This window comes from Ammospiza caudacuta, chromosome 5 (genome assembly GCF_027887145.1).
Source record: "Ammospiza caudacuta isolate bAmmCau1 chromosome 5, bAmmCau1.pri, whole genome shotgun sequence".
Classification (NCBI taxonomy): Eukaryota; Metazoa; Chordata; class Aves; order Passeriformes; family Passerellidae; genus Ammospiza; species Ammospiza caudacuta.
The window spans coordinates 18,471,583-18,496,420 of record NC_080597.1 but is presented as its reverse complement, the minus strand read 5'-3'; the positions used below and the strand labels follow the sequence as shown (position 1 = coordinate 18,496,420).

Genomic DNA, 24,838 nt, shown 5'->3' with positions numbered 1-24,838 from the left:
TAGGTGGCTTTTTTTTTTATTTCCTATGTGGTATGGTGCTGCTGCTATTTGTAAGGCAGAGTTGTGGACCCAGTCCCCACTTTAAGTGCTGCACAAACTGAAAACAGCACCAAGGTGCCAGCTCCAAATCATTTGCAGTGTATGAAAAACATTAAACAAAAATTCCTGGTAGCCAGGAGGACCACAGAAATTAGTGAACCAATACTGTACATGTCTTTGGCAGTCCTTGCAGTCCTGTTTTGTCCTTTTGCCCTGATGAGGTGATGGTCTGAGCAGATCACCCTGCCATGACACGTTTTAATCTTCATCAGGATTGTTGTTGTGAGTAGTATTTGCATTTTTTGGTGACACTGAACTGCTCAGCTCTGGTACAATTCAACAGTGACCAGATAAAACCAGACTGAGAAGAGCTGGAAGCATTATTCTGTCCAGAATATCTGTATCAGAGTGATCTTCGTGCATGGTTGAGTGGCATTTCTAGGGAAGTTCACAAGCCTTCCTTTGTTCCCACCATGAGTCCTTCAAATGGCCTCCTTGTTCTCCTAGTGCATTAGTTGTTAAGCAAATTAACTGATGAGAAGGGACACTGTTTGACAGGAGCTGTGGTTCCTGAGTTGGTCAGTGGCTTTCTAGCATTATCACTGGAAAATTCTAGATTTTCAGAGGGTACAATGTGCCTGTGGCACTTTTGGTTCAGGTATAATTGCCCAGTTCCCTTATTTTTCAGCACACTGGTTGATTAAACTCCAAGGGATCTCAGGAACTGGGATGAAAACTTTCTGGAAATGCAAAATTATCTAATTCCTTCCCCCCCTCCCCTCACTTAGCTCAGTTATCACCAGACTGTGAAGATTTACAGGTCTAATGGGAATTTCCAGACTTTGTGCTTCTGCGCTTCTTCCTCTTTGATCAGGAGGCAGGACAGGAACTTTGCAAATCCCATGTCAGATTTTCCAGGTGAAGCACTAAAAAAATATGTCTGTTCATATAAAAATAGTTTTTGAAACAGTAGCAGAGTTATATATCCCTTCTTTGTTTACAAACTACAGTCAGGGAAAACCCAAACATGGACTGGTTTGTAGTGAGGCAATGATGTGGTTACTGCTGAGTGGGGTGCTTTGGTTTTCCTTTTCTGGGAACAAGATTCCCTCTTTCCCCAGGGTTGCTGAGAGAGTACATAAACCCTCACGATTTAGTCAAAAGTGGCTGAAGAATTAATATATAATAAAATGTGTATATAAATAAAGTTTAAACTCGGCTTTAACTACATATCTTTAGGATATTTTGAATTTTACTTTCCAGTGCTGTTAATTCCTTGCTGTCAGCCAGGAGCCCAGGAAATTTGAAAGAACCTGGTCCCATATAAGGAGCTCAGCATGAATTTGAGTTCACTGCTCCAGAACCACCTTCATGGCTAAGCTCTTCTATAGTGTAGTGGCACACAGAGCTTTGGGCATAACAAAACGTCATATGAAATGTTTTCTGCTGCTTAACAAATATGGCACCTGGATGCTTTTAAGTCTCTGGAGGGATTAAATCTGTGATTTAGTAATTTTGTTGCTCCCAACACTAGGCTGATTCTTTTTGGTTCTAGTTACTGGAAATACAGGCTCCAGTGCTTTTCAGCTTTTCTTTGAGGAATGCTTTCTTTGCTTTCCCTTCTCTGAACAGTCCTTTTTACTTTAACTCAAGTTACACATTTTAGACTGTGAAGCTACAAATAGCTGAAAGTAGTGTTAAAATATTTTAAGCTTTATTTATTTGTAAAGCCAGTAGATTCCCACACCATGCTGAGGTCTGCTTAATGATCTGTGTAATTTTTTTAGCATGACTTCCTCTCTCAAGCCTTCTTTCTGTGGTACTCCTACTGATGCTTTGGTTTGGACAGTTTTTTGTCCTGTTTGTGCAGCACTTAACATAGTGGGGCACTGGGCTGTGGGTCTTGTAGGTGTTCCTGGGGTCTAAAATTGAGGTATTTTTATTTCCTCTTTATAAATGAAACTTTTTAATAAAAAAAAATAATAAAACTCCTTTTCTTTCCTCTCTATAAATAAAATGTAGTGTGGAAAGTGTTTTCATTTTGAGATTTATGCAATTGGCTCCATGCTTTTGAATCTGGAGGAAAATCAGTGTGTGTTTATGAGAACTAAGTTCCGTGTTGTATTTCAATAAACAAGATGTGACTGTGGTCCTGATTTAGAGAATTAGAAGCTATTGTTCTTTCTTTTTCTGTTTTCCCAAAGAAATGACTATATTATAGTGTTTTATAATGGCTATAAAGTATTTTCAATGTTTTTTATTTACAGGGAAGTTGTTCTGTTTTTGCCACCATCCTGTATAGAGTAATTGATGGCTCTATATCTTAAAGAAGTCGTTTATTTACAGAATCACAGGATAATTAAGGCTGGAAGGGACCTCAGGAGATCACCCGGTCGAACCCCCCTGCCCAGGCAGGATCATGTGGAGCAAGTGATACAGGAATGCATCCAGGTGGGTGTGGAATGTCTCCAGAGAGGAAGACTCCACACCCTCCCTGGACAGCTGTTCCAGTGCTCTGCCACACCCAAGATAAGGAAATTCTCCCTCATGCTGATGTGAAACTTGTTTTAGTTTATGGTTTAGAGTTGTAATTAAACTAGTGGCTGCTTATTACTTGTGAGTAAAAAGTTAGGAAGCAGTTTAGGCACTTCTATCACTGTAATGGCTATAAAATTGTCTTTATGCAACGAGTATTGTTGTGTCTGTATAAGTTGGACTGTTCTGTTCCCCCCTATCATGTAATGGTTCTGCCCTGGCTCTCCCTTTCCTCCCTTGTGCTGCCAGTTATCCCAACTCCTCCTCAGTTGCCTTGGAGATTAATGTACCCTTTCTCAAATCCCTCCCCGGTGCCTTGTTCATCACTCGGGGCTCCCACCCTTCTCTCTGGAACCCTCTAGAAACTTCTAACTAGAGTGTCAAGTGATTGGCTCAGGGGCCGGGGCTCCACCCTCAATTTATCCCCATTGCTGTTCTCCCAAAGTCAATCATCTGTATCCCACTCCCCTCTGAAACCCTATTTGTCCAAGGACTGACTCCTCCCTTGTGTCCCTCTCTCCTTATAAATTGTTGTACCTTCCAGCTCGTTCTCTTCAGCTGTTGGTTTCCCCTGGGATCAATAAACCTGCGTTTGGAGAGCGCTCTTTTCTTATTTATGCTGACTGTAGCCATAAGCCCAGCCACGTCCTACCACAAGGAAGTGCTGCTGTCGTAGCACAGAGCGTTTGCCTTAGGTGCTGTCCCAAACCACGGAGATTGGGATAGTGCCCCTGTACTGCTAGCGGTGCTGGAAAGCTAGCTGGGACATCCGAGAAGGACAATCTTTCTCCAGCTGGACCGCTTCAGAGTGTGGTACCTGCTCTAGCAGTGCCTACTGTGCATCTCTGCCCCCTGTCATCTGAGAGTGATGATGTGACCTAGGATGTGATTCCTAAACCAGGGGAACCACGAGAGGAAAAAAAGAGTAATACATGGAATGATGAATGCATGGGTGTCACAGCATGTTAATTAAACAGTCTGTATTAAAGTAAAATGGCTGAAGATGACTTTTAGAAACCTTTGGTGTTCATTTTCTGAAGGAAATTTGAGGGAAGATGATTTTCATGCCCAGTTTTGGAAGATGGGGTAGGAAAGAGCAGGAAAGGCACTGCAGCCACCATGGTAATCTGCCAGAATACCAAATGCTAAGAGTGGGTGCATTCTCCTCTCATCCCACCAGCTTCAAATTAAACCTGACTTTTGCCATTCTGTGTATTCTGTAAAATCTGCCTTAATGTTCCTGAGATCTCTCCATATCCATGTGTGAATCTGTCCTTCCAGAAAGCCTGGCAGACTGCTTGGATCCATAGCTCAGGTATGTAGGTGCCTTGGGGCCGGAGGATTTCTGGAACTGTTTGAACCAAAAGGATGTGAACAGAAATAAAAAGACAATAAAATATACAGATATATTCATGCTTGCAAATATCTTCAGGCACTGTCCCTTTGAATACCGTGAATTTTTCTGCTAAACAAGAGAAGGAGAAAGGAATATATTCCAATTACTTTTGTTTGACAAAGAAAGGAAGCCTAATTTTTAACTGGTGTTTTCTGAACAATTTATGGCCATGATTTTGTTATTAAAGCACACAAGATCCTGTCTTTTTATAGTGCTTCTAAAAATAAAATCTTTGGCCATGGGCTCATAAAATAGTAAGTTCAAGGCATCTCTCAGGTTTGTGATGTTAAAAAACTAAATTTTTATTAGGATGTAGTTTTGTACAGTTCTTGTCCCATGGCAAATGGAAAAAGATTGGACTACTTGGTGCATTTTTTTTTAAATAAAATCAAACTTGGAGAGTATTTTTAATTTTTAATGCAATTTCTATAAAGTTCCTTAGTTTTAGGAACAGTCCAGTGGAGAAAGGCACACACATTGTCCATTACCTCCAGTCTGTGAGGGGTGAGTATCTGTCTGATGGGTTGGGCATGAAGGGTTATAGGGAATTAGGGTGACATCAGGCTGATTCCATGATCCTTGGTCCTTTCCTGCTCAGGGTATGCTATGACTCCAGTCCCTGTATTATCCTTACTGCCAACTTGCTTGATGATGTTTTGGAATTGTAGAGTATTTGGAGAGTTTTATATTTTATTTGGATGTTAAATGTAGAGATTGAAAATTATTGAGAATGTCTCAGCTTTGTTTTTCATCTTGAAGCCTCTACCCTTCACATTTCAGGAGAAAAATCTTGTAAGTGCTAATCTTTGATGGTAGAAAAGAATCAAAAAGCATATGAGAGAGACAATTTATATTCTAGAAATTTAGAGTCCTTTTATTGTAGTTGATGTCTTATGATTGATATATCTTCTCTTGTGATTTTAGGGTATGTACTGTATACCAATACATGAGGAAAATTTCACTATCTGAGCTTTTTGCCGTTTTTTTCCCCCCTACTCCTTGTGCTTATATTGGATGACTGCAGGAAAAAAGGATGGTGGTGGAGAATGCACACAAGACACAGATTTGTTGATCACATAATGGTGTCAATTGTTCCCAGCAGAGCAGTGAATGTTTCTGGGACTTAATTGTCCTCCACAATGAGTAACATGCTCTGTCTTGTACTGAGGTAAATCAGCCTTTCAGAAGGAGAAACATGTGATTTTTGTCTTAGTGATCTGCTTTTTCTTGGAGTTGGTTCTTCCTTGGCATTATAAAAATGAATGAAATAGATTTTGTATGGATATGACTTCTTTCCTTTTCAAAAGTGATTAAGATAATGCTAAAAATGTTTAAGGTATTGCAAGGAATTTCCATAGGCCAAATTTCAATCTTAAGGGACCAAGATCATTCTTCCTGATGAAGACTTTCAGAAACACGCTATTATTCAATGGGAACTAGCATCTCTCTGCAGTTCAGTAAAATTCATAATTTTGATGGGTTTATGAAAAACACAGTGTATAACACACCTTACAGCTCTTTAGTGAAATCACAACTTTGGCAAATTGTATTGATGCAATCATGCATGCCTTAGGTGCCTAAAGATTTGAGATTTAAGATTTGACATACTGTCATTTAGGTGAGTAGAAAACACACCAACAACTGAGCACTCATCACATTGATTGTATGTTGCCAAATGATAATTTACACTTCTGTTTTGTTTCTGATTATTGATAGTATCCATCCCTGTCTTGTGCTATTTAAACTGCTGAAGTGGTAGGAGATGCTGGTGAAGGGAGGAAGGGATATGGATGATGCTGCATACTAGCAATAGCAACAGTGTTAAAAATTTAAACCTGGCCCTAGCTCTGGTATCTGCAGTTAGAGATGAGCTGTGAAAACCACAAAAAGTGGAGAGAAATGCACTTTAGAGAGGCAATCTGGAAGCTCAGTTCATTGAACTTAAACAGGGGGTGGTGGAGAATTGTCTTGAACTCATTATCCAGGAAGGGATGTAGAGAAAACCTGGTAATATGTTTCTTAAATTTCCATTAAGCTGTCTGAAGCTTAGGGTAGCAGAAAACCGAGTTAGAGTGAGTGTTTTTAACATGGTGTGGCTTTAATTGTCAGAACAGTTTGCTAACAGTTGTGCTGAATTTTTAAATTAACTCCTGGTGCTGTTCTTGTTTGAAAAATAATTAATTTGGGACAAACCTACAGGGGTCAGCCTTGAACAAAGAAGCTCCACCTGGCTCCTGAGTTGGGCGTTTTATAACAGTTGCGACCCTGGAAGAAAACCTGTGTCTTAATTAGTAAATCTCCCAGGGCCCTAGACCAGCCCTACGTGTGGAGCAGAGAATGTTAATTAATTTATCCTTGCTTACATGCTTGTGATGCAAATACACAAAGTATTGTTTCTGTCTTACTGCACGAAGGGGAGAGGGGTGAAATTGCTTCTCAAAGCAACAGCACGGGGTATGTGTTTGCTCCCTTCTGTAACGGCAAAGCCTTGCTCTGCAAAATTAACCAGTCAGGCATTTTAATTCTCATCTGGGAAACTGTTGCTCTTGCTTCAGTTGCCAAAACTGCTGAAATTCTTGGGTTCATTTGGATGATCGGTTGTGATTTAGGATGAGAATCGCAGGCACTTACGAGATAGATGATTCAAAGTCAGAGCTTTGGTTTGTTTTTTTTTTGTAAAAACACACATGAGAAAGAACGCTTCCCTCCTCTATTTATTTTCATCCGTCTCCCCACACTAAGAGGATATTTCCCGTCTTTTGGCTGTTCCTGTTTATTTTTCCTCCTTTCTCAGTATATTAATATTTTCCTGTCAGGACAAATTTATTTAGTGGATATATGCAGGTGGGTGTAGGTATTGGTGTATATCTTCACATGCATGCTTTCATCATGGTTGATTAAACCTCAGATTAAAAATTAAAAGACCAACTGAAGACAATTTTTCTTATCTGAGATTGGGAGATCTCTCTGTGTATCTGAGGGTGACTGGCTCATTTAGTAATTAATTATTCTACTAAATCTACAGTCACCAGGTGAATTGTTACTGCAGCTGTTTTACAAACCTGCAGCCCAGAAGTGTTGGGCTATAGCGTTTTATAATGGCATTATTTACATGGTTTCAGCTAAAGACATTTCAGCATTTGGACAAATTTAATCCCAAGAGGAGGGATGAACTGCTTTTAAAGCACGGAGTTGGAAAACTGACTTGATATCAGACTACATAATACAGGCTCTCATTTTCTCTTATTATATTAATGGAAAAACTCCTTTGCGTTTTATGTTTTGTTTGCTTTTTCTTTTTTTTTTTTTTCTTCAGCAGCCTGATGGTGATTTTGTGGTGGTGGAGTGGTTTGTGTTTGATGTCAGTGCTGATGTTAAATTATGACAAAGATCTTGAAATGTTTTGCTGTCTCCAGAACAGGCTCCAAATTCTCTCACAGGGTAATTGTGAATAACATACATGTATGGGGTACCCTGCTTACAAAATCTTGTGCCTGTAAAAACACCGTGTAAACCAATAAGATTATAGACTTTTAACTAGTTGGGAGTGGGGGGCGGGGGGGGGGGGTGATAGGAAAAACACCATTCCAGGGATGGGGGAGGAAATCGTTGAACTGGCCTTGGCTGGCTCTCTGTATGCAGGGAATTTCAGCCCTGGGTGGAGGTACAAGACATTAACAAGGAAAAGAGAGAGAGAAGTGACCGCCTGTCTTCAAGCTCTTCCAGGAGGCAGCTAGAAGTGGCCGATGCTGTTCTGCCCTAGGAACACACGCCCTTCCCGGGAATGCCGCGTAGTTGCCGTGTCGGGCGGGTCTCAGCGCGGTGATACCTCAAATAAGGAAGAAATCGCCCACAGACCAGACGAAAAATCATCTTCACCCCCTGCCCTTCTGTTTAACTTCTGGCGGCTCTTTGTAATGTAATGCAAATGTGTGAGGCTTTTTGGCTCTTCAGCCAGCACAGAGTAGAGTAGTGCAGCTGACCTCAGCATTGCAGTACTAGCTGGCACCAGCTGAAAATTTATGTTGTGCAGCTCTAGTGTCCTTATTCCCTGCATATAGAGGCGGGGTATTTTGCTTTGATGTGATCCTGCAGACCGCAGGGCTTGCGGGATGCACCTTGGCTCATAAACTCCAGGTCGGGATGCCACCTGGCAGATTTGGAGCCTGAAGAGCAGCAGCCAAGAGCATCGCTTCACCCGCTGCAGCCTGTGGTCCTTACGGCTCGGCTAACTCCAGTCATAACCACAGGAAGGGCTGTGAAATTGGAAATCCCGTGATTTTACCACCAGGAAAGGACTTAAATTGGATTATAAAAAGGATTATCTCGGATAAAGCCTTTCCCTGCCCAGTCAGGAGGGAGAGTGTTCAAGTGTTGGCTTTGCCGAGTGAACTTCCCAACCTGTGGAAGGATGTCCGGAGGCTGGGGGCTTTCAAATGCAAAGTGAGGGTCGTTAGTGCCTCCCATCCTCTCTGAGGGGTGTCTTTCTTTAAACCATGATCGTTAGCTGTGCCAGGAAAAGGAACTCGGCACTGATGATCCCTAAAACGCACTAAAGCCCCTGCAATTCATAGGAACTAGAGCTTTAGCACCCCCTTTCCTTTCCTGGTTTGCTTTTTGGGGTTTTTCCCCCTTTCCTGTTTTGGGGTTTTTTTTTGTTTTTTTTTTTTTTTTTTTTTTTTTTTGGCTTTTTTTTCCCCCTCTCCTGGTCCTTTTGCTTTGTTTCACTGTTGGATCGCTAATGGGAAGTTAATTTGAATCTCACTTGTGGAAAAACACTGGAACATATCTTCTTGCAGACTGGGATAGGATAAAGAAAGGTGTCTAATTGATTTTATTTTATTTGGGTGTTTTTTGTTGGCTTGTTTTTTGGATTTCTTTTTGACCAAAAAGCAGGATTCTGGTGGCTAGCAGCAGTTGCTTAGGAAAGGAGAAGTCAGAAATGAAGTGTAACATTAAAGGACGGGATTTCTGCTTCTAACACACGGCAGGGTAAAGACTTTCTAAACCAAAAGCTGCCTTTGATTCAGCACTTGATCCCTGAGATTTGATCCCTGTGATGCAGGGCCTCTTTGTTGGTTTGTCTGACTCCTTCTTGACACAGTGACCTGTGCTGATACCTTCCAGTTATGTGCTTTAAAGGCAACAACCCCCTGAAGATTTCATTGCTTGCTCCCAGCCTTTACCCTGGGAGAAGAGAGGAGCACTGATTTCCTACCTTCTCTGTACTACTTGTAATAGGACACACAAGGACCTTCTATAATTCCTCTGACTTTCCAAGACTGGAAATTTTGTCTGCTCACAGAGAAGTTGCTTCTTACCTCTAATCATAATTTTATCTTTTCTCTTTCTGTCCTTTCCTACATTTCTGAGTGCACCTTCCTTCATTTGACTTTTTGTGTGGCATTAGAAGATGTGGCATTTGGGGTTTCTGTTTATTCCAGATGCCGGGAACACTTTTGTTAGGTCTCATAAAATCAATCAGTGCAGTTGCCTGCAGAAATTAAGTGATTCTCATGCAAACTGACTTTGCCCAGGATAGAATCCCTCAATTCAAACATACTTGTAGCAGGGCCAGGACTTGTTGCATGCAGCCTTCTATTTGAACAAAGCAATGAAAAACAGTATTATGGATAATTTTTCTCAGAAGTCCTTCCTGTGCTGTTTATGAGAATGGATTATAGATGTTTTTTGGCACCACTTCATAGCTGTTTCTATATTTTCTCCCATGTCTCAGGTGTATTGTTTGGAAAATTACATGTGAGAAATACCCAAGCATCACTAAGCTTTGTGTTTGAATATTGTACAATATCAGTCAATAAATGCACTCACTAATTACCATTTCCTTATTTTTGGGGGGAGAAAAAAGAGACAGGATGAAAAAGGGAAGTTTATTCCTTATGTGTCTATCTCAATTAATTCTGTTTATTATGTTCCCCAAGGTCATTAACACACTTAAGAAGTGTCACAAGGTCTGAGTTTATCTCACCACTGTTCTTATTTTTAAGGAATTTTCCCAGGTAATCTCAGACTACCTTCCTTATGTGCCAAACAAAAAAAGCCCCGCTGGATTTAGATGTGCAAGAGGAAGTAGCTAAATGAAATTACTTATCTGGGGCTCAGGAAATGAAAGGATTAGAACTGAGAAGATATTAAGAGACCATGGTCATAGGAGATCTGATTCCCCCTATCCTGAGTAGTGCTGGCATTCCCATAAGGAAAGGTTTAGGGAACATCTGTCTGTGATCACTCATGTTCATGCTCTCAGGGCTAGGAAGGACCTGCTGAGATGTGGCAGCTGGATCCAAGAGGAGAAAACAATTCCCAGTCAGTGCAGTGTGTTGCCTCCTAAGGCCTTTGTTAATCCTAGAAGTTATTGAAAATGTTAGGAATGGGACATGGAAAATCAAGTAAGACTTGACAAACTCTGGTTTTTGTTTTTGTTTTTGCTCAGTGCTGTACATATGCCCATAGATTTGGTGCCCACTCTGCAAACAAGTCAGAGCAGGATGTGCTGTTCCAGAGGAACTTTCAAGGAGCAAATGTGTTGCTCTGATTGAAGGTGGCAAAATTTGAGTATTTTTTCACCTAGACAATAAATTCAGGGCTCTGAATTAGAGTCCTGAATTAGCTAAATTACCAGCTCTGTATTTTTCTTTCTCCTTCAAGGCAGTTGTTTAGGAAAAAATGCTTAATGGTTCTGCGGCCTTTGAGGTGGGGAGCATCCAACTATTCCCTTTGAATAATGTTCTGTCAAATAAATATGCTGCCTGTTGGCTCAACCAGTGAGATTTGTCACACATACGCATGTGAAATGTATTTCAGAGATTTTATCTGTCAGTTTTTAAAACTATTTCCCCTCATTGTACCTTCCTGGCAATTAAGTGCCTGATTTCCACAATAGCAATTTCATCTATTGTCTTGAGAATCAGGCGGATGTGACGTCTGCATTTTTATCTTTCCTCTTAAATGAGCAAGAGTTCCTGGCTTGTACAAAAACAAGAGATTTCAGACCAAAGTCATTCCAAGTCAGTCTTGACTTCTGCAGCACCAGGGGAACAATGATGTAGGCTAGAGGTGGAAACTGGAGGAGTTTTTTGCTCATGTGCAAGAGGAGTCTCATGCAGAAGAAGGTACATTCATTTCTAATTAAGCCAGTAATAAAACTGTAGATGGTTTTATACTGGCAGATCTTACTGGATTGTATTGTGATTTTTTAGTGGCACCTGCTCCATTAGAATTGGGGGAAACTCCATCTGCAGTTCAGAACAGAGTGGGAGGTGGATGGGGGCTGATGGGAAGGGATTTATTCCTTGCCTTTTTTCTCTGCCTGCTTTGTAAAACAAAAGGGTTGACAAAGATCAGTAATATCTGATTCACCACAATAACTGCATGCACTGTGCATGCACCAAAAATACAGTAGCGAGTGTGTATTCTGAGAATAATGATGCTTACTGTTTCCTTCACCATTCTTTGTAGTGGTTTTCCCACACAGTTGGTACTTCTGAGCTGTCTTGCAGCCTTATGTCAGTTTGGGATTTGCAGCATTATGAGTTATAGAATAGATCTTTCTTTTTCTGTCTTGTATGACTCAAACTCAGTGTTTATTTATCTGACTGAGAGTTGGACCTACATAACTAACAGCAATAAGAAGTGTGTGTCTATACCTGATATCTCATTTTGTCTTTGCAAAATGCATTCTAGTCTTTAATTGGATGGTTCCTTTAGGAAAAGGTGTGTCTGGTCCTCTGGCATTAATATTTTAACTTTAGTATATTTAAGCTTCTCTAGTTGCTTATATGATTACTGAAATTAATTCCCTTAGATAGAGCTCCCTGCAGCTTTCATACTTAACAGTTGATGTTTTGCCACTGAACCCATGTAGTTCACAATCTGCATGACCCTCCTATCCTATTATTAATTATCATTTTTAAAGGCCTGGTCATCCTGGAGGTAGTTTATAGACATACGGAAAACAAAGACTGACGTTCTCGTGCTAGAACATAGGAGGAGGCAATGCTAAAACTGATTTTGTTGAATGAAAATTTTCACCCTTGGTCTCTAATCTCTGCACTGTTTTCTCCCTTTCCTTCTTGCCCCTGATCTCAAGCCTGTTATCACCCTGAAATCAGTGGATTATGTGGTTACAATGGTGTGCCAACAAACCTGCTGGCTGCTATGTTCTTTCTTTCCCTTTGTGGATGTTTGGGCAGAGTGCAAATCTTGTGCTGCAGAGGGGACTTCTACTGGAGCCAGCTTGGCTGAGCTAGTCTGGGGTGCATCTTCACATCAGGCTGGCTGAGAAATAATATTGTGCGTTGAAGGGCTTTGTGTGCAGAGTGTTAGCTGAGGGGAATTGGGATATGTGTCTGTGTTGGGTTGCATTTCCCATGGAGGTAACTGAATTCCATGCAGAAGTGAAAATGCAGGCAAAGAGTAACTGATAACTCTCCTAGATTATCTAGTTAAAGCAGGATGGAGGGCAGCTGAATTATCACAACTGTCTGCATGGATTATGGCTTTCTGAAATGTTGCAGAGCCTCAACAATAATTTTCCTTATAAAGAAAGGATAGAAAGTGATGAGGAGTTATGAAACAGACTATGTCTCAAATGAAGAATATTCTAAGCTGTCTCTCTGATTTTTAACAGATGCTCCTCTTGACAGTGCTGCAAACAAGCCTGCTGCTGGGCACTGTAATCACAGGTAAGAAAACAGGTTTGGACTCAAATATATTTTCACTATTTTTTGTGAGATATGAGCCCCCCTTCCCCTTTTTGTACTGACTCAGGGATTATTGTCACCATGCTGAAGGCATCAGTAGTCATTCCTTTTGTCTGTTTACCTCGAAACAGGCACTGTGTTGAGTCCCAAACATTCCCTGAAGTCAGGAATGTTTGACTGAACAAGATATAGGGCTTTCCTAGTGCCCTATAGGCTTTAGTGGGGTTGTAGGCACGCACAAATGAACACATGGCATTCCTCAGAGCATCAGAACTTATATTACTCATGCAAGGTTTGGGCTGGTGGAAATAAAAAAGAAAAGGCATTTCAGTAATGCATATAATAATAACAAAAAACAACTGTTATCATATGGACTGCCATGCCAAGCTTACCATCTACCTGGAAGCCACCAGGACACCAGTGGAGATAAATTCCAGCAGAGAAATTCCTGAACTGCAAAATGATTGCTTTAAATTGCAGGTTAATGTTGTGTTTTGATACTCAGGGTTATCAGGGGCTTCACCTCAGGAGTCATCAGTTGCCCGTTGCAGCCTTTTTGGGAATGATCACATCAAAACGTTTGATGGTTCCTTGTACAATTTTGCTGGGTACTGCAGCTACCTCCTTGTTGGGGACTGTCACAAGCACTCCTTCACCCTCTTAGGTGAGTCTGAACTGGGGTCCATCACTGGAAAAAAAGACAAATAGTTCACCTTTATCAGATAGGATGGACCACTTCATAAAAAGTGGTCTTGGTTGGGTTTTTTTTGTTTGTCTGTGGTTTGTATTGGGGTTTTTGGGCTTGTTTTGGAAAGTGGGATTCCTGGGTTTCTGTTATCCTTTGGTAATGTAGCTCATCCATAAATAAGCTACTACTCCTACTAAAAAGAAGACCTTTACTAATTTTGTGTTTTTCAGGGAGATGTGGCTGAGTTAAAGCTGAGTCCAGGAATAAGAGCTATACAACCCTTTAGAACAATTTTTTTCTGTATTCTAAACCACACCAGTAAGAAAAATCCCGCCTTCTAGGACAGAAGGCCTTGGAATTAGCATAGGCCTCTGCAGAGTTATTCTTGGGCATAGAAGTGATGATATATGTAACCAAAACTGTATGTAACTTTCATACCAACTGCTTTGGTAGATGTTTTTATACTCAGTAGTTACTGTTTTGTGTTGGTCATAGTTTAAAATAGGTTTTTACTGGCCAAAAATTGTCTTCCTGAGTCCCAGAACTAAGAGTATTTGGTTGTGTTTCATCTCCTCAGGTGATTACCAGGATGGGGACAAAATTGGTTTCTCTATGTATCTTGGAGAATATTTCAGTCTTCACCTCTCTTTAGATGGAGTTGTGATGCAGGAAGAAAAAAGGTACCTCTAGGAACTATTATTCTAGCAGAAAACAACCTGATGGGTTTTGTGTATCACATGCTGAGAATTTCCTGTTTTTTCTCCACAGGGTTTCCATACCTTTTGCCTCCAATGGTATATTTATAGAGAAGGAGGCAGGTTATTATAAAATATCCAGTGATGAGCATGGCTTTGTGGTGAAGACTGATGCCAGTGGAAACATTCAGATACTCCTTCAAGAAAAGCACTATAATAAGACCTGTGGATTGTGTGGCAATTTTAATAAATTCCTTGAGGATGACTTCAGAACTCGGGAAGGTAAGGTTACCACTAACTGATTGTATGTTAATGGAGCTCTGCACACTTTTCCTGATTCAACAAAGATGTTGCTGATCCAGCAAAAATGGTTCTACAGAATGTGTCAGATACCTCAACCTGGTGTGTTGAAAAGCTAAGTCCTTTCATCTTCCATTCTCCCGAAAGGAAATGGCAGTCACATCTCATTCCTGAGAAAAGGCCAGGCATCTGAACGTAGCATGTTTAGAAACCTGGAAACTTTCAAATGCAAAGATAAAGCTACAGGTTAATTCATGTGGAGAGACTGGCTAGAAGAAGACCCAATAAAAAAGCAGTGTGAAATACCCATTGATTCAACATCTAATTTTTCATGAATTAGCCAAGAGGTAGTAAGAATAGATAGTGTAAGAATAGAAAGATACAACAGCAGAAGATTAAATTCCTGCTGCTTGCAGGTTTGGCATGGGATGCTCTTCTATAAAGGTGTTACCTTTTAATGACATTTCGCCCCCTATAAGGGCTGTTGGATAGGCGGGTACACCTTGTATCACAGCAGTTCCTGGTGAGAATGAGGAGCAAGATCACCTTTGCTGCTCAGTACACCTTTGTGTGAAGACTCAGAGTTTCTAGAAAGCCCTGAATGAGACTTTGAAGGATTGGTCTTGATTTGTGGTATTTCAGAGTGTCTTTTAATTCTGAATGCTTACCTGAAGAGGAGAGGTTTGAAGTTAGTTAATACATTGATATATTAGATTGATAACAGGAAGTGTGTATTAAAAATAAATGATAGTGAAGATAGGGAGACAAAGCAGCTTGGAAAGGAGCCTGGCAGTGCTCCAGAGATGTGTCCTACTGGCACTCAGGCTACACAAGCATAACTTCAGTCTACAGAAAAAAAAAGAGATCTTATGGTGTGTTAAAATGATTAATCTGTCCTTCAGCAATGTAAATAATAAAATAATAAGAAACAAACTCTTGTCACAAAACTGCTTGCCATGGCTTGGATCCCTTGATGTCTGAATGAGATGAAATAGGAAGTTTATGGCTTTTTCTTGGGACAGTAGTAGTAAGGCCCCTGGAAAAAGCAGAAGTAAAAAATGAGACTGTAATGCTTTGGATTTTTCAAATGTAGAAAAGGCCCCTCTGCTGCTCATGTTTAAATGTGTTTCATGCTGTATGTGTTTTTCATGCTGGAGGCTGTATCTTCCCTCTTAAAAAAAAACCAGTCCATTCACAACCACAGATTTTGGAATGTAATAAAGTCCATGACAGGGTTTCTGCTTGGAGGAGCCGTAAAATAACAGAAGTGACAGAGAAAATGTGTTTTCTGTGTCTCTTACAGAAGTCAGGGATCTCCTCATGTTTATCCACCTGTGTGGATACACAGATCTGTGGTTTTAGCCTGAAAAATAGAACTGTGTGTCAGCAATTCTGCCAGTTTTTCCAGTGATACAAAAGACCTTTCATTTAAACCAATTTAGAAGGAATTAGGATGAATTATGTTTGAATTTGTTGTATCAGTGAGGGACATCACTACACCCATGCATTCTTTGTTTCCTTGGCAGCTCTGCTGGTTCACTGGAGTGTTTCTTAACTTGCTTCAGGCAAATCAGTCATGGAATAATTCAGATCCATTTTTTTTTGTTTGCTTTGTCATATACTGTTGAATCTAGCTTCCAGGTAGGGGGCAACACAAACAGCTGGGAGAAGTAATATTTTTTGAACAGAAAAAGTAGGCAGCCTCTTGGGAGCCTGTGAAGCATTTCACCCTGTTCTTTTCACTAAAGTTTTTAGTTGTTTTCCTTTCAGGCTGATTAGTTCTCCCAAAGGTCAGCCTATCCCAGGATGTGAGCTTGGTGTAACTACATAGTGATCTGAGGGCAGTGAAGGGTTACCTTAAGGTTACCAGCAGGCTGAACTGTCCTGTTGGTGTGTCCATTGCTTCCTGTTAAAACCTGGAATTTATCAGACTGGGGCCTCAGTTCTAATAAATCACATTTCTGGGGTGGATTTTTATTGGTAAGAGATGTGTTAAGATCTTTGAGCTTCAGAATAACATGCAGTGGAAATGAAAATATGATTTTTCCATATTTTAGGGAAAGAAATTATTGTGGTTCAAGAACACAGTTAATCTGATTTTTCACTTAAGAAAGTGGAAAATGATATGGAACTTCATTGATTATATCTGAATTGTTTTTAGGGTGGTGGTGAAAGAAGAGGCAAAGCACCTGTTCTGTGAGTGGATATTACCACCTAGAGCAAGTAAAGGAGGCAGTAACAGAAGGGTGTTTAAAACTTAATGAACACTGTAATTGCTTTTCTTTTCTCTTGATATATTTATATTCCTGTTCTATAATCTATTCAAATGTGGCGTTGTCATGATGCTCTTATGACTCCTTGCTGTGTTTTTAGTGTGGAAGTGGAGAACTGATGAGAATCTGATGAAAGAATAGCACACATTGTTTCTGTGTACACTTTGGATGCTCAGCTGTTGAGGTCTGGAGCTCTGAAAGATGAGAATAAAATTGATATCCTGCTAAAGTAACACTGGTGGGACTAAGCTTTGAAGGCCTCAAGTGTTAGTTCTTGAATTCCCCAAAAAAGCCTCTCCAGTAGGTTTTGAAGTTCACAGAATACCCTGAGTTGAAAGGGACCTAGCAAGTTGAAAGGATCAGTAAGTCCCGGCCCTGTACAGGACACCCCAACAATCCCACTGTGTTGTCCAAATGCATCTTGAGCTCTGGCAGCCTTGGGGCTGTGATGATTTCCCAGGGAAGCCTGTTCAGTGCCTCACCACCCTGCAGGGGAAGAGCCTTTTCCCAAAGTTGCAGACTCACTGTCCTTCAGACAGGTTGGGGTGCTGAGTCACTGCCAGTGACATGGTTCCTACTGTAGCTCATCCTGTGAAGTGCTCATGTCCTGTTCAGACTGGCAAACAACATTGACTTTATTGTATGGGCTTGCTTGTTTATTGGATACAGAAAGAAAACCAAGCCTAACCTTGAGACTTTGTTTTCACAATTTAAGCACAACTAAAATATAAAAAGAAATGTCTCAGAAGCTTTCTAGGGTTTTTGTTTGGTCTTTTGTCTGTTTTTTCTCCTAGACCCTAATGAAAGGTTTCCTCTCTGCTCTTTCTTGCCAGATAAGGTCTGGTCCTTTATGGCCATTCTGTGAAGGCTTCTAAGACTTGCCAGTTGATCAGGCTCTGCTTTCTGACCTCAGCGTGCACTTCTAATGGGTTGCCAGCCTTTGCTCATATCAGAAAAATGAAACTGAGTTCTTTCTAGATGCTCAGATATCTATTTGGCCACCTTTAGCCCATGTGCTTGATTCAGGGTCTGGGATTGAAGTTAGACCTTTCTGTTGTGAGGAATGTGGCTGCATCACTAGGCTGTAGCGTTCTTTCCCTCTCCAGTTCAGTATTACTGATTTTACATTCATTGTAACAAACTGGAGAGGGCAGGAAAGATTTTATAGCCCATGACTTTGTTATTTCATATCAATTTGATGCAAAGTATGAATCAATTTTTTGGGCAACCTTACCAGTAGTTTTGCCTGTCAGAATAATGTAAAACTGTGTTTAAAAAGCCCCAAAAACAACAAACAAAAAACCCCACCCTCATTCCTCCCCTGAAATTGCTTGATAAATAACCAACATGTGAAAATTGGTTATTTACCAACTGAGACTCTATTTATCAATTAAGACTCACAGGACTGTAGTGTCTTGACCAAATTTCTGCATTTATTTTTATGGATGAGTTAACAGAGCCTGAGAGAGTTATCTGATGGGCTTGTGGCCATTTGGAAAATCTGCAGGAGGTCCAGGGAAGGAGGTCAGGGTTCCGTGCCTGGAGCATGAGGTGGTTATTCCTGATGCTTTGCTTGCCTGATCATCAGTGTCAAAGTAAACAAGCTGGTGCCAGTTTCAGATTTCAGAAAGAACTGATGATTGGAGGCTCAGATAATCATAGTGAACAAGGATTTTGCTGCGAAGAGTGGCCATCACTGATCTGAAAATCGTTCTGAAGGGAGACAGACATGAGGGCAGCAATCGGAGCATTAAAGGCATAGTCCAGCAGGACACTCCTGGAGACCCTGCCTGCTGCTCAGGCGGTGGGGGAGTGGCCCTCTCCTCAAACACTCTGCAAGGTCACAGGTGTTGTGATGTGTCTGGGATGTTAGGAGCAGGTGGGATTTGTGTTATCTTTATTATCTGCCTCCTGAACCCATCTTGTATGCTGAAAGGAAATTCCACCCTAGCTGGCTGCCTGGGGGGTCTTGGCTTTTGAGCAGCAAGTTTACCTGTCGGGATCTGTACTGTGATTCATATCAGGCATCTGATCATCCCTTCTTGAAGCACTTCTGTCCAAATCCTTTGTTTTCATTATGTTTCGTGACAACATCTGTTTTCAACACATTTCCTGCAAGTCTTAGGCAAAACCAGTGCTTTAGCCAGAGTCCCACCCAGGCTGCATGGAGGGCTTCTGGGTGTTGGGCTCTGATGAGCTCCATGAGGGAGTTGTTTAGTTGTTTCTGCAGAATCTTGGGTGCTTCCAGGAAGAAGAAATGAGCACAGAAAGGACAGGAGGCAAAACACAACTCTGCTATGCAAGAGATGAGGGTAGTCCTGCTGTGTGGTGGGATTGCAGTGCAGATTATGTTGACAGCATCACCCAACTGGTTAAGCCCACTTAACCCCCAGATTATTTTTTAGGCTGTTGTGTTGTCCCTTCCACTGCCTTTCCTCTTCTCCCTTCTCAAGTTGTTCAGCAGAAGGAAATGGAGATGCCAGGTGGGAAAGGTCGGGGTGTTGGCACCTGCTCTTCCCTCTACCCATAGCAGTAAGATGTGCTAGGGATATTTCTCCCTCCCCATTTTTCTTCCTGAAGCCTCATCAAATAAGTGAAGTATTTAGGTTGGACATTCAGGATTATTGACTCCAACTTTTGAGAGATCACCCCCTTGTCAACTAAACCACAGCACTGAGTGCCCTGTCCGGTCATTTCTTGAGCACTTACAGGGGTGGTGACTCCACCACCCTGCTCAGCAGCCTGTTCCAATGCTTGACAGTCCTGTCCATGAAGAAATTCTTCCTGGTGTCCAACCTGAACCTCCCCTGGTAGAGCTTGAGGCCATTTCTTCTCATCCTGTCCCTTGTTCTCTGGGAGCAGGGGAAGAGCCTGATTCCTACCTGGCTGCCCCCTCCTGTCAGGGAGTTGTGCAGAGCCAGAAGGCCCCCCTGAGCCTCCTTTTCTCCGGGCTGAGCCCCCCCAGCTGCTCCTCACATGACTGGCTCTCCAAACCCTTCACTTACTTGAAGTGTGAGTCATTGAATACAGCAAACAAAGAAGTATAATCACATAATGCAAATGTTGCGTAAAAGAACAGCATAAGAGGTATAAATTTACAAGCATTGCAAGAAAGGAAAGGAAAGGAAAGGAAAGGAGGAAGTGTCGGAAGGAAGTGTCGGAAGTAAGTGTCAGAAAGAAGGAAGGAAGTGTCGGAAGGAAGGAAGGATGTGTCGGAAGGAAGTGTCGGAAGGAAGTGTCAGAAGGAAGTGTCGGAAGGAAGGAAGGAAGTGTCGGAAGGAAGGAAGGACGGAAGTGTGAGAAGGAAGGAAGGAAGTGTCGGAAGGAAGTGTCGGAAGGAAAGAAGAGTCGGAAGGAAGGGAGAGAGGAAGGAAGTGTCGGAAGGAAGTGTCGGACGGAAGGAAGTGTCGGACGGAAGGAAGGAAGTGTCGGAAGGAAGTGTCGGAAGTGTCGGAAGGAAGTGTTGGAAGGAAGGAAGGAAGGAAGGAAGGAAGGAAGGAAGGAAGGAAGGAAGGAAGGAAGGAAGGAAGGAAGGAAGGAAGTGTTGGAAGGAAGTGTTGGAAGGAAGGAAGTGTTGGAAGGAAGTGTTGGAAGGAAGTGTTGGAAGGAAGGAAGGAAGGAAGGAAGGAAGGAAGGAAGGAAGGAAGGAAGGAAGGAAGGAAGGAAGGAAGTGTCGGAAGGAAGGAAGGAAGTGTCGGAAGGAAGTGTCGGAAGGAAGTGTCGGAAGGAAGGAAGGAAGGAAGGAAGGAAGGAAGGAAGGAAGGAAGGAAGGAAGGAAGGAAGGAAGGAAGTGTTGGAAGGAAGTGTTGGAAGGAAGGAGGGAAGGAAGGAAGGAAGTGTCGGAAGGAAGGAAGGAAGGAAGGAAGGAAGGAAGGAAGGAAGGAAGGAAGGAAGTGTCGGAAGGAAGGAAGGAAGTGTCGGAAGGAAGGAAGGAAGTGTCGGAAGGAAGTGTCGGAAGGAAGTGTCGGAAGGAAGTGTCGGAAGGAAGTGTCGGAAGGAAGGAAGGAAGGAAGGAAGGAAGGAAGGAAGGAAGGAAGGAAGGAAGGAAGGAAGGAAGGAAGGAGTGACCAATATTTTAGGGCCAACAGTTTTCCTGACCTTCAAACATTAGCCTGTGGGTGACGGAGCCCCTGGGGGTAGCTGCCAGCAGGAATCCTGGCATGGATGTGCATCCAGGGCTGGAGAAACATTGCTTCAGAGCACAACCCAGCTCCTGTTACACACCTGCTAGGGAAAGGCTGCCTTACTGCAAACAAAAGGGAATCTGGCACCTTGCTTCTGCTCAGGCCAGCTTGCATTGCTGCTTTAATGTTTATAATATGTGGTAAACTAAAGGGTTGTGTCCTTCTTATTTCTGCATTTCTTTCCTTGTTTCCAGTCTTGGCTGCATAGATGACAATTTTGTGTCTTTTATCCCCTTTCCCTGGGAGTTCTTTGCTCTCTGCTGTGGGCCTGATACATGCTACCTTTAAAAGCCCCTAATTTCTAGTTTACAAAAAAGTCTTCAGGTCTTAATACCTCTACCTTAGCATTCTCAGTGCAGTTTTCATCATAGTTTAGGAAGAGTGGTCTGTATATTCCTTATGTTTGCACTAAAGAGGGAGCTCAATGGAATCTTTATTATCTACATGTGTATATTATTAAATAGTTTATAGTATACTTGGGAAGAATTTATTTTTATTTCTTTTGGTTTTCAGATACAGCCAGGTTTATATTTCAATATATCCTCTGCATAAGGTCTTGGGAATGCACTAACACTGGCAGTTGATATTCTCATGGGCACCACAACAGGGTTAAAAAAAAAAAATAAAAAAAAAATTTTAAAAGGGTCGCAAAATTGTTTAGTAGCAGGTATCCATAATAGGAAGCCAGAGATAGTCCTGGAACCAGCAAGGTCATGGGTGGCAAAAGAGGCTGGAGGAAGTATTCCCTCTCTCGGAGGATCCCCCTCCTTAGAAGGGTAGAGCAAGAGTAGCAGAGAAGTGGTTTGCATCTCCTGGGAAGTCACAGTCATACTAACTCATTCAGCTTTGCTTTTATGCAATATTGATGCAAATTTTGGTAAGCCTGGGCCAGGAGATGCTTGTCCTGGGACAGAGGAGCATGTTTCAGGACATCTTACCCAGGAAGACGATGGGCCCAAACAATGATGGTGTATGTTAAGCTTCTTTACATACAAGATTTAGTTTTGGACAGGAGAAAAATCAAAGCTAGCTGGGATCAAGAGTGCTAATGATTTATTCAGTTAGGGAAAGCAGATGGTTTTGTTTTTCTCTCTAATATATTTTGTGTTTTATTGACAACTTTTAAGTGGTAAGAAGATGTGCAGGCATGCTTTGGCTCCTGCAGATTGTAGCTGACCAGCAGCAACTCCTACTGTGTTCATGCAGGTGTGAGGGAGGTGGGAGCTGCCTTCTGCAGGCTTTAGTCTGTCCTTGAGCGCAGAGACGTCCTTAGCAGAACAAAATCCATATCACTGATCATGGCTTTCCTACAATCTATTTGGAATAAAAATCTATTTGATACAACAGTTTTATATTTTTAAAGAGAACTTTCAGCAGACTATCACCTTAACAGCAGTCAATAATGCCCACTTGTTGCTAAAACCCCTCAAACAGAATGTTGCTTCTCCTCTTTTTCATTCCCAGGGACCCTGGTGGGGAATAGTTACGATTTTGCCAACTCCTGGGCTTTGCACAGTGAAAACAAGCACTGCAAGAGAGTGCAGACTCCAAGCAACACCTGCAACATTTCATCTGATATGGCAGAGAAGGTTGGTGCTGCAAGATGGCATTCTGGTTTCAGTCCTCCCCTACCTGAAAGGCAACTTGCCTGCCCTTTGGCAGAAGAACAGAAATCACAGAATATTCTGATTTGGAAGGGACCCACAAAGATCACTGAGTCCAGCTCCTGGCCCTGCACAGGACAGCCCCAAAATCCCACTCTGTGCCTGAGAGCATTGTCCAAATCCTACTGGAGCTCAGGCAGCCTTGGGGCTGTGATCATTCCCTGGAGAGCATTTTCAGTGCCCCAGCACCCCCTGGGGAAAGAACCTTTAATGATATCCAACCTAAACCTGTTATCTATCTATCTATCTAATCTACCTACCTACCTACCTACCTACCCACCTACCTATAACCACCTTCCCCTTTCCCCCACCCCAAACATTAAATAGACAAACAAAGAAAGCATCAGCTTGTTTGAGGCTGAAGTGTGAATTACTGCCAAAGAAATGATGATGTTACTTGGGAAAGGTGTGTTTCAGTGATTCCTGCAGAATGAGGAATTAGTTAATTCCCTTTCTGATTGTGCCAGCAGGGAAGCATCAGTTCTGAAGCCTCTGTGGGCACTGCCTCCCCCAATGGTATTTGTGAATTTGTTGCATTTTATATACTTGGGAGTCAGCAGAGGAGAGGGATGCTCCTGCCAGGCTGTTTTTGACAGAGGAGATGTTTTCTGTTGGTGTTCCAAAAGCGCTGTGTCACCAGGCTATTTCCCTTCCCAGGAGGAAGTTCTTTCAGCTATGTGTACACATAGTAGTGCTGATTTAGTGAAGAAACTCATAACTGTTTGCCTTGGCCATCTCTGTGACCCCCTTTGCTGCATCAACCTTTTTCTTCTTGTCCTTTATAAGTACAAACATGCTTCTTGTTTCCCTTAGACAGGGTGTGGATGCAGGCAGATAGTCACTAGCTCAGGGAAGAAAGTGCCTTTGAATATTTACTGAATATTATGACTGTTGTGGTTAATTGAGCCTTCATCCCTTGAGGGGTTACAACTGATTCCATGTACTTTGTTGTAAATCAGAATGATTTACCAGAGTAATTGAGGCCGAAATGTAGTTGTGAGTTTCTCACGATTCAATTCCTGCAGACAGGTATTTGCTAAACTAGACACAGCTAAACAGCTGCTAAACAGCTTCTCAAGTGTAGTAGCACTTCCTGGAATATATCTGCTCTCCAGCTAACCTGGGTGCTGGTTTCCTAGCTACCTGGAAAAGGCTAACTAAGAGTTGGACAAGTTGCAAAGTTCTGACTCTATACTTCCATTAAGCTTTTGGATGGGGATGCTTCAGATATGTTGTGAAATTCAGTGAAGGATGCTTGTGCTCCTCAGCACTTAAGCCTCACTACCTGCAAAACTGGTTGAGGAATTATGGTAGTGATTTCAGGCTGGAAATCTCCAGCTGATGTTTCTTGCTTGGGCAGAGATGGTGTGTGTGGGGTGTGAACAATTTGGATTATTCTGCCTGGAGAAGAGAAGGCTTTTAGGTCACCTCATTGTGCCCTTCCAGTGCCTGAAAGGAACCTACAAGAAAGATAGAGAGAGACTCTTGACAAGGGCCTGAAGTGACAGGACGAGGGGGAATGGCTTCACACTGACAGAGAGGAGGTTTAGATTGGATATCAGGAAGAAATTCTTCCCTGTGAGGATTGGGAGGCCCTGGCACAGGGTGCCCAGAGTGCTGTGGCTGCCCCATCCTTGGCAGGGTCCAAGGCCAGGTTGGATGGGGCTCTGAGCAACCTGCAATAGTGGAAGTTGTCCCTGCCCATGGCAGAGGTGTGGACCTATGAGATCATTAAGGTCCCTTCCAACCCAAACCATTTTATGATTCTTTAAACCTGGTTACAGCTCTAGAGAAAGGGTAGTTCTTGTGACTGGTTGTGGTCCCTGGAATTTAATCTGTTCAGGCAAGTTTAGAAAGTGTCAACATTGCAGCTGAGGCTGGGGAGTGGCATGCAGGGTGAAATCCAGTCTGTTGGTCAAGTACAACTAATTTGGATTTTATACAGATGCTATTAAATATTGATGCTTTGTTGATAAAGTTATCTTTCACACAAACTGAATGAAATTATATTCTCTCTAATGTGAGTTCATAAACTCACAGCATTAAACATTGCCTTAATTTATCCATTGTGCAAGAATAAACACAGCACTATTAACAGAAGGCCAGCCAAACAAGTGCCTGCTGAAGAATGTAGGGCTTTTTAATAGTGTGCTTTGTTTGCTTGCCTCAGCTTCAGAAATGTAAATCTCCTTGGTCTCCCTGCCTCCCTCCCTGCCAGGCAGTCAGCTGTTAGGTGAGGGAAAAGCTCTGCTTCAAGGCACTCCTCCCACCCCAGTGCCCCCACACTGGGTGGGTCTCTGGTTTTCTTTACCCTCTCTGTTTCCCCCCTCCCTGGCCAATA

At 42.1% G+C, this 24,838-nt stretch overlaps 1 protein-coding gene across 2 annotated transcripts in view; it reads left to right on the top strand.

Annotated features, from left to right (window-relative positions):
- VWF (von Willebrand factor) overlaps positions 1–24,838 on the top strand; it is a 146,818-nt gene that overhangs the window by 14,250 nt on the left and 107,730 nt on the right. The window contains exons 1-6 of one of the 2 annotated variants that reach the window (XM_058806038.1): positions 10,977–11,103; positions 12,621–12,675; positions 13,199–13,357; positions 13,959–14,061; positions 14,150–14,358; positions 22,298–22,422. In XM_058806038.1, the coding sequence (XP_058662021.1) occupies positions 11,074–11,103; positions 12,621–12,675; positions 13,199–13,357; positions 13,959–14,061; positions 14,150–14,358; positions 22,298–22,422 (681 nt within the window). In that variant the 5' untranslated portion in view covers positions 10,977–11,073. Of the gene's footprint in view, positions 1–10,976; positions 11,104–12,620; positions 12,676–13,198; positions 13,358–13,958; positions 14,062–14,149; positions 14,359–22,297; positions 22,423–24,838 lie in introns of those variants that run through there. The other variant, XM_058806037.1, reaches the window with a different exon arrangement.